Here is a 10,387-nt window from a genome sequence, read left to right as displayed (position 1 = left end):
AACAACTCAACCCTAATATCGATCACTATTACCAACATCACCATTAGTATTGAATAGCTTGCAAAATACATAAGTTTATTGTCTTCGTTTACAAGCTTTGAATGATGCCTCAAGATCTCACGGATGAGGAACCACTATTAATAAAGAAGGAGGCAACCTACATCAAGAAAGAAGAGTCCTTTGACTTAAACAAAGACATCGACTTAAACGAAAACATCGACTTAAACGAAAACATAGACTTAAATGAGGGCATCGACTTAAACGAAGATATCAACTTAAACGAAGACATATATAATGAAAATAATATTTCTCATTTAAAGAAAAATATTTTTCTTGTCTTCCACTGTGGTTGAACAAACATTTTTAGGGTTTTAGATCATTTTTGTTCTAGTAAAGGATTTTCAGTTGGGTCGAATGAAAAAGACAACAAACTTCAGTCGGCTCGGCTGAAATTTGTCTGTTTTTCAGCCGCTCTGGACGAAATTTTCCGGCCAATGACCTTCAAATATTTAAATTTTTTTTTCTCTCTTCTCTCTCTAAATTTTTTTATTATTATTTTCCCTCCTCTCTCCCTCTCTAAATACTCCGGCGAAGGAGTTTCCCTTCGCCGGAGCTAGGTCTGTTCATGAACAGAACTTGAAGGTATGTTCGTGAACAAAATAGATAAGTTCGTGAACAGAACAGATATGTTCACGAACAGACATTTAAGGTCCGTTTGTGAGCAGACCTAGGTCCGGCGAAGGGAAACCCCTTCGCCGGAGTATTGAGAGAGGGAGAGAGGAGAGAAAATAAAAAAAATTGAGGGAGAGAAAAAATACTTCAACAAAAAAAAGGAGAGAACAATAAATAAATAATGATTTTTTTTTAATATTTGAAGGTCGTCGGCCGGAAAATTGGTCGGTCGGCGACCTTCGCCGGAGAAGACGATGAAGTGGCGAGAAGATGAGGTGGCAGAGAGAGGTGATGAGATGTAGGAGAGATAGTTTATGGCTGGTTAACGGTATTCTAACGGTAACTGAAAAAAGGAGTCATCTGAGAATTTTTTATAAAATTAGGAGTTAGGCAAGAAGTCGGTCACAAAGTTCGGAGCTATTTGGGAAATAACCCTTTCTATTTCATCTTCTTTCATTGTTTAAAAAGGGTTTAGGGTTTTCCCTTAAATCTTTTAATTTTTCTTTTTCTCATTCATATGCATCTTCATGTACATCTTCACGATTATCTTCATCTTCTTTTGGTTTTCGTCTCCATCTTCTCCTGGTTATCATCTTCGTCGTCTTCTATATTTTTGTAGATATTTTTTCGCAACATTACAGCTGCCAAAACAGATCAGACATTTTATATATTCTGATAAAAAAACTCATTTTGTATCAACCTTTTTCAATATTTTCAACTCATAAAAATGTTGATGCAAGTTATGTTATGTATCATTATTTGTGATAGTTTGTCTTACATAACGATTTTGTAACACATAATAATAAATATGATGATATAATGGGGTTCATTTTGGATAAATTTCTCATGTTATTTTGGATTTTGCTTTATACAAGTATGTGAAGAATGATCTCAGACGTGTGACCGCAGTATGTCTTATAAAAGAGTGTAATGGCGAGTTCATGGATGGTCCCCAATGAAATGTAAATCAATTTTTAGTTTGAAAGATATGGAAAAATTGGATGACACGTAGGAGCTTCTCCTAGATTGCAATTTATCATTGACTGCCTGAAAAAAATCATGAAATGTAGAATAAATAATATGAATTTCAACTAACATTATTTATTTTGTACAATACAAAATTGCCAATAGACCAGTCACAAACTAACTTCCATGTTGCAATATATGTTTTGTATACTTTAAAATGTCAGATGCAATCCAACATAATATTTATTCCTTTAACCAAGTCATGAAAGAGTTATGAATTTTCTCAAAAAAGTAGTATAAATAACTTGTTATTTATCAAACAAAACACGTAATTGTTAAAGCAAAACAATATCTTCGGTGACAAATTAATAAATTACAGACAAGTAATAATATGGTATTGATGGAGCAAAATACGTTATGCTAAATGGATTCTCCGACAATTAATAAATTTCTCATGTTGTTGATAATTTCTATCACTTGTCTGAGTGTGTATCAAAAATGTGCTATTGATTTGTCATCCAGTAAAAATTTCAATTCCCCGACAAAAAGATATTTAGTTTTAACATTATGAGAATTAACAAAATCTTAACCCCCTTTCACTCTAAAACAGATTTTTAGGGAGCATCCATTTCAAAACTTCAACAACTCCACACAAGAAGAAACCCTAAAACACTCCACATAAGAAGAAAACGTATCAAACTCGAGAATAAAATAAATTGATGGAGAGGAAACGATAGAAGTACAAGGATTTTTGTAGAGAGGGATGTGTATGGTGCGACTAGATTTTGGAAAAGAATAACTGAAACTCCTGTTTCTAGAGAGAGCAAAACTTGTGTTTTGAAAGAGGCAGTTTTGGTAATGAAAAGATATTTTGGGATTGGGTGATGGAAAGGGCGTTAGGATTTTCTTTTGGGTTTGGGCGGGGAAAGGTAAGGATTGGGTGGGTATAAATTTTATTAGGTTGAGGCTAATATGGTCCAAAGTTGTCCACCACCCTTTGGTGTAACGATTGGGCACGCCTCTTAAGACCATGAGGTCGTTGCGGGATCGAGTCTCGGTGGAAGCAGTTGCTATCAATATTCATCCTATGTAATTTAGGTTATAAATAATGTAAAATTCGACGGGCTTTAGGCCTCTTTGTTGTCGGGCTTTAGGCCTCTTTCATTCTCAGTTTAGTTAGGCGGTTATCGTGCTTATTACATCTCCATGATGCATCAATGCCTTGTAACGACTAACGTAGATATGGTTCAAAGTTGAAAAGGACCTAAAAACCTTTTTTTTATGGGCAGATTGGACCTAGAACCGTTTTTGGGTTTTGTTTTGGGCCTAAACCCCATGGACCCTTTTATTTCCCTTTAAAATTTTACACCCGCAAAATTGGTCACAATTCACATCCTTCTTTTAAAATTTTCCACCACGGAAATTTTCTTATTTTCCCAAAACACCGCCCAAAATAATTCATCATACATGTAATAATGTGTTAGGAAATGTTCTTGATCCTCTTTAGAGACTGAATTATGTCCAGAAATTTATCTTTTGGAGTCTTTGGATATTTCTCTAAAACTTTTGGAACTTCATTCACTCATAGCTTGTTTGCAACAAAGAAGATAACCCTCAGAATTTAAGAACAAACTTTTGGAACTTCATTCACTCATAGCTTGTCTGCAACAAAGAAGATAACCCTCAGAATTTAAGAACAATACTGTGCTTAGGCAGCTTTGGAGAGATTTAAGATTGAGAGATAACTTGCTAATATGGGTGGTAAAAACCCTCAAATTGAATTTTTATACCCATCCCAAGGAGGGCCTATTACATGTAGACTGACCTAAGTCAATGTGTTCGTGGGAGGGAGGGTCCTTCAACAAAAACAAGGGACCTATAAAACCTCCAATCCTGTATACAGCAAGTGAATATCATAAGTGCTGGCTCACCTGACCAATATCAATCTGACTCGACCTTGACTTATTTTGTCTGATTTGAAGGAATTACAACCAACCCATAAAAGGCATTTAGACGAATCAGAAGCACAAAGTTGGAAACCACAAACAAAAAAAAGAAGAAAATCATTATGGAAATCCATTGGACATATGTTCTTATTCTGCATAGTTCAGTCTTGAGATTATATCAAACTAGATAAACAAATATTAAAAAAAAAAAAACAGCACAGGGCGCACAGTTATATTGTTAAAAATTCTAAAATGGGTATCAATTCTTCCTCTCTAAAAGCAAGAATTGAAGCCCAAATATTTCTCCTTTCCCTTTTCTGAAATATGTTATTCACAATCTCTCATATTGTTACATGAACATTATCATCGCCACCCGGAAGCCAGGAACGATGATCTGCATTTCCAGATTCTTACACTGAATGATAAAAATGTTTCACCTGTTTGGCTTGCTGAAGGAACAACATCACTGACTCCCCGCGAAATAAGGAAGAGCTTGACCGGTTCAGTGACTTTAACTTGCATCCTTCTCCTGCATCAAGACTCTATGGGGACTAAATTCATTACCCGTTTGGGAAATTGACTCACTTGTTCGCTAGCATCTTCTGAAGTTGCATAACTTGCTGCCGCTGCTCTAAAGGCAACGAACTCAGCTGCTCCGGTGTCAGGCTCATCACTTGTTGCAGTAGAGCTGACTCAACTTCAGGTGCAAGCTGAAAGCACAAAGTGGTAATAAATAAAAAATGATAGCAACCAAAGGATTTCCAAGCTGGTACAAGACCAAATTCCACGATTCATATAAATATGACTATTAAATGGCAATATATGAGAAAATTCAACACACAGGGAGATGGTAAAAAGATGTGCGACTTCGGCAGTGTATGGGGTCATCCAACATCTTCAGAAATTAAGATTCTGTTTAACAATTTTAGTTTATGAAGCTACTGAGATTACATAACTTATAACATGAGAAACTAATTTATTATAATACTGCATTACCTCAGTGCTTGAGATTCGGTTGGCAGGGGATGGCCCGGTCCCTAGAGACTGGGATGGACCCGCTGTGCCCATAGTAGATGTATTTTGATTGTTCGGGGGGTTTATGTCTCGTCTATCTTCTAACCTTGCGTGTTTTGATGGATGATATGTTGGATCTGAAGAATCCGTAATCATTCTCCTTTTATCTAATAATCCGGAGGACATGTTTGAATACCCACTACCTCTAACATCCTCAGTAACTTGAGCAGGTCTCTCGGCAAGCTGGTTAACTGTTTCAGGTACACTCGATACCATCATGGAGTTTGATGAGCTAGGCAGCTGTAATAAAATAAGGAATGAATTAGAAAAGGATAATAAAATACCCAATTTATTGTTGGAGTTTCTTTTACAGCTAAAACTTGGTGTAGAGATGCGCAAAGAAATGAACTTAAAATGGCTTCAAAATGTATGAAACAGATAGAGACTTCTACATACTAAAACCTGTAGAGATAAGTTGTAGTTCATTATGTTCTGAATGAAAATGATCATCACAAAGGAAGAGCTTATTAAGAAGTTGGATCGGCAGATCAAGGTATTCTTTCTATTTTCACTTAGACCACTGACGGCCCACAATTACTACAGACTATTTTAGTTATTAACACAAACAAAAAGATCAAGGTTTTCTTTCTTATACTTAGTTTCTGAAGGCATTTGTCAATTGTCATGCATAAATACGAGATAGTACGAACTGTGCTTCCAGGCAGGGTGATCAAAATGATGAAAGTACAGCTACAGTAACTCAGTAAGTCTGTAACACCTTGCACTCTTTCTCGAAGTTTTCATGTAAAAATGACTTTTAATTGGTCTATTGGTTTATCATGAAATCAACAGGGTTACAAAGAAGCTAATAAGTGTACCATTAGCATTAGGCACCTGAAAATTTGGTTGGGATGACGATGGGCGGGGTGGAAGTATATCTTGAGCACTTGCAATTGGAAAACCCAACTGAGGATTATGCCCAGGTGGACGATTCTGTAGCACAGGGGGTTGCACATGCTGCTGCTTCACGGCACTAGAAGTTTCCAAAGCTGGAGTTTGTGGTCTAATAGGCAAACCACCAAAAGGTCGCATAGATGGAACCGTAGGAACTCCAGGCTGCCCTGCCATTGTTGTTTGTTGTGGAAGTTGAGTATGTATTTGTTGTGAATGCTGAAATCGAGGTTGCATAGATAGTTGGGGAAATGGCACCACCGAAGACTGATTATTAACCACAGCACTTTGAGGTAAAGAAGATAATTGACCTTCTTGTATCCCAGGCAACGACCCAAGCGGCAGTTTATTCTGTGCCAGAGGCACTTGCCCTGGATGAGAAGGAGGCTGCAAGAGTGAACCAGATGATTGCCGAATATTTGGCATCTGCAGCTGCAGTAGTGAAAAATACGACATGTTACGTTTGATGGATAACAAATAATAAGTTTGAGCTCATAGGTTAGGAAGGGAAGGGGATCCAGATAACGGACACATACCACTTGAGGAGTCACCATTCCTAGCATTATCTGTGCCTGCAATTAGTCAGAAAATAGTCTAGTATAAGTGTCCTATAATTGAGCTCATATATTACTAATAAAACGCAATTGAAGAATACAAACAAAAGCAGAAGCCAATGAAAACATCACCCGGAGATTTGGAAGAATTTTCATTTAACAAGTTCAAATAAAGATGCAAATTTCACAATCTTATTCATCCATATCCCTATAAAATATTGCTCTTTTATAAGGCCTTTAGTATACCTTACAGAGTTTCAACATAAAGTGTGCTTTCCCTAGTAAATATGATCAATTTTGGGGCTGGTTGAGGCTAAATTAAGTGACATACAAATTCTGATGGTATAACCTGTTTTTTTATTCGAGTACCGGGAGGGTATTCGATTCTTTAGGGGCCAACATGGTGATCATGTGGTTTATTCTATTTTTAATCTAGCCCTCCAGACGATAGTTGTGAGTCTTGTGACTGCTGCAAATTTGGCCATTCCATTTCAAATTAATATACAGAATACAGAAATTAAATAATATAATTGATATACAGGAAAGATTTCCACAAGGTCATGTCGGTTAAAACATGGACCAGAGTTTTTGTTAAACAAGTATATAACAGACACCAGAGTTCTTGCTAAACAAGTATATAACAGACACTAATGCCAGACACCTTTCTTTTTTTAAATACAAGATTACACGAGTACAAGAGACATCATAAATCAAATAGCTTGGATACATGAGAAAGAGGGAATATGCTCATAACCGCCATGAAACTACCCAAAGGCTATTCTAGACTACTTTTGTTTATACCTTTAGTTGCACAGATCAAAAAATGAAGTATCGATCTTGTGACTTTTAGGTTTTCGGAGGGATGCACTACTACTGGAGCAAGACCCCATGCACAACTTGTTTTCACACTTTACCAAGATAACCAATTACTTCTTTATTGTAATCCGTGAATCATGATCCGGCGACCAAGAAATAACCCACATGTCAATCAGGAAAGTTAGGAAAAACTATCCACATAATGATTACCTGAAAAAGAGCTTTTGGAAGTTGCGGACTTGATAACAATAGCTGACGAGCTAATTCCTTATTTTGAGTAGCCATAGCCTGTCATCAGAGTTAAATAGAATGTCATGTACAACAGTTTTATGATGTGAATGCCAAAAGAACAGCCAAATTGGTGCTTGCCTTCATTTCAGACATGATCTCAAATAAGTGATTTCTTGACATTTTAGCTAGATAATGAGTTAATTGATCGTTTCCCAGACCAATTACACCTGGAAAACCATTTTGCTTGGACATGTTACTGGTTTGAGCTGAACCCAAAGCGCCTGCCATGACAGATGCAGCCGTAGAAGCTAATGAAATACCAATTGGCTGATGTAGAGCAGAATCTCCAAGAATAGCAGGGCCACCTAATGACTTTTGAGGATCTATTTCGTTCCACGGGGGAAGAGTAAAATGGATTAGCTGATAATTTACTGAACAAGGAAACTTTAAAGTGGAGAGAATAAGACTAACCAACATTTGATGCCAAGCCAGGTCCACCACGACCCTGCAAAATAGACAGCCAAGTTGGAAAAAGGTTTATCTCTTTTTCACATATATTTGGGCTAAATCCCTAGCATATGTCTCACGAATACGAGTTTCACGATTATATATTTAAGTCAAACAAAAGACAGTGGATATCATTAGTAGCATAAAGAAGTTAGAGAAATTAAAGAGCTCTTAGCTTTAGACAAAGGAAATGATATCTTTTTAACCGTATACAAATTAGATAGTAATACCTGTTCACGGTTTCTGTCAGCACCTTTATCATTTTCAGCAAAATCAACTCGTAGTTGACGACCATTTATTTCATAGCCCTGAAGATTACGACGAGCACTTAGGGCTGTTTCTTCATCCTTATACTCACAGAAACCATATCCTTTGGGTTTTCCAGTTTCTCTATCAATAACTAATCTGGAATGCAAATAAAAAACATATAAACATATAAAAATAACAAAAACATATAAAAACTCATAAAAGAAGTGAAAGAATTCAATCAACCATACCCCTCAGAGTTGTAGTTCATCTCTTGCACAACAATTAGTATTTAGTCTTTCAATCGTTTTACTTGAAAATAATTACATGAATGTGTCCTAGGATAGGTAAGTCAAGATTAGCAACTAATCTGACTTAAAAGGCAGTCAATATTTTGGAATTTGATTGAAATTCAAATCTTTTGATATCACGCTATTATGAGACAATCTATTTTCAACATTCTGTTTAAAACTTTACCAAACTTGATTAAGAATGTCCAAATTTTAAATTCAGAAATTTGTAAATAAAATAACGGGGCTTTCGCTTTCCGATTAAGGTGAGATGGTAGACTAATAACTAATTTAAATACAAATGTTGATGTCGGAGCAGTCTAAAGATAGCGGCATTCTAGCGAACGGATGCTTTTTTACTTCAGACTTGTTTACTTTCCTGATGTGATCAAAATCTCAAGCCAAAACTTATCCTCGGATTTGTATGTAGTGGGTTTACGAGTGCTAATGTGGCCATGTACATCAAACCTGACTGAAGAACTCTTTGGTTTCGAACCAACTCATCTAAGACATTTGACTTCGGAGAACTGTCAGTCCCACAAAACTTAGGTCAGAGAACCATAAGAATGCAATCTGTTGTTGAATAGAAGGGTTTATTGGAAAATCTAGTTACTTTGTTTTATATTAGTAATCGTTTGAAAACTAATTTCAACCTTTCCTCATCAATCATGAAATTGGATTCAAACTCAATCTGTAAAGGGGAGATTTTTGATGCCCTAACCCAATGAGAATCCAATCAAAGAAAATTTATAATAATAAATTTAGGGTTTTAGTTTTACCTAAATGATACAACAGGACCAACCTCTTCGCAAATCTGTTTAAGCTGTTCTTCAGTCGTATCATACGGGATATTCCCAACTGCCCCAAAAACAAAAAATTTGTAATTCAAAATTACACATCAAAGACATCATAAAATAGATAAATTTTCAGTTTTTATCAATCTGAACCTGATGATTGAGGGATAAAGGATACAATTCTAAGACAGATGAGAAGTACAATCAATCTAGAGAGAGAAAATAGAGAGAGAGAGAGAGAGAGAGAGAGAGTTGATACTAACCGAAAACACAGCGGTGCTGAGAGTTGGCCGCCATGTATAATTTTACAAGGAGAAGAAGAAGAAGAAGTTGTGAAAACTCTTTCTTCTTCTTCTTCTTCCAGTTTCAGTCATTATTTCTTCTTCTTCTTTAGCAGTTTCGTTTAGTCTGGGGGCGCCGCTACTGGTGCTGATTTTTCAGAATCCAAGTCTGCCGTTCTGGCATTATTAGGGTTCGTTTGGATAACCAACTAACAGAAATTGGGCAACAGTGTAAAAAAGTGACAGAAAAAGAATTAGCCGAGCTACAAATAGTGGTGATGTCAAATTTTGAGTTTTGCTAGCTTAGATTTGTTTGGCCGATTGTTGATAGGCGGTGTTGATGTGATGGTTGAGATCTACCATGTTGAATAGAAACTACTATTTTGTGCTTGTGAGATATTAAGATCTACCTTTGGAATTATCTCGTATATTTAATATATGCAAGTTTAGGGAGATTTGCTTTTTCGACTCATTCCTGTAATCCACTTGCTGTATAGACTCCATTTTTTCTAGTTTTACATTTTGGACTTTTTTTTAATAAGAGGTTAAATATAACACATCCAAAATACTTTGGACTATTTTACCCTTCTTCTTTCTTTTTCTTCATGGTGTTATTCCACAACTCCTTTATCAACTTCAATTAAAATTCTCAAGTTCATACACAACTTACTAGCCAAACCTTTGTGACATGATCAAGAACCCTAAAGGCAAAAAATTCTCATATTCATAATTCACCATTAAGAGATTGTAATATGTTACATTCAAACTACTTTTAATCTTCACTTTACTACTATCTCACTGCGTTTAATAGACATCAATCAATATAAACGGTAATCCTCTCTTTCTAAACCCCATTGAAATCAAAGCTTTTCAACCTGCACATTAGGCCTTAGCAGATAGTAAACCCTAACTACAAATTCTGGAAAGGCTTGAAGGAGATCCGAAACACTTTCATCTTCGCCTTCGCCATGAGCGGATCTAGAGAGAGAAACAATGTTTTATTCCATCTCGTTTTTCTCCTTCTCATCTCAGTAATAGCCTGAATCTTGAAGTGGGCGTACGAATTGGATCTTTACAGAAACAAGTTGTATTCGAAATTCAATAACATAAGATCAACAC

The 10,387-nt window shown here is 36.1% G+C and overlaps 1 protein-coding gene across 1 annotated transcript; it reads right to left on the bottom strand.

The window, feature by feature from the left end:
• Positions 1–3,686: 3,686 nt before the first annotated feature.
• CSTF64 (cleavage stimulating factor 64) lies at positions 3,687–9,792 on the bottom strand. Its single transcript, XM_086646833.1, has 10 exons — positions 9,251–9,792; positions 8,973–9,051; positions 7,888–8,062; positions 7,622–7,655; positions 7,289–7,533; positions 7,130–7,207; positions 6,086–6,121; positions 5,493–5,981; positions 4,581–4,898; positions 3,687–4,294 (listed from the first exon to the last, which is right to left on the bottom strand). Exons 1-10 carry the CDS (start codon positions 9,282–9,284, stop codon positions 4,166–4,168), a joined length of 1,617 nt encoding a protein of 538 aa, XP_086502959.1. The 5' UTR covers positions 9,285–9,792; the 3' UTR covers positions 3,687–4,165.
• Positions 9,793–10,387: the final 595 nt, after the last annotated feature.

The sequence above is a fragment of the Eschscholzia californica genome, unplaced genomic scaffold, assembly GCF_041429995.1.
Source record: "Eschscholzia californica isolate CP2 unplaced genomic scaffold, dmEscCali1.0.p SCAF_6, whole genome shotgun sequence".
In the NCBI taxonomy this organism is placed as follows: domain Eukaryota; kingdom Viridiplantae; phylum Streptophyta; class Magnoliopsida; order Ranunculales; family Papaveraceae; genus Eschscholzia; species Eschscholzia californica.
This window is presented reverse-complemented; position numbering and strand designations above follow the sequence as displayed.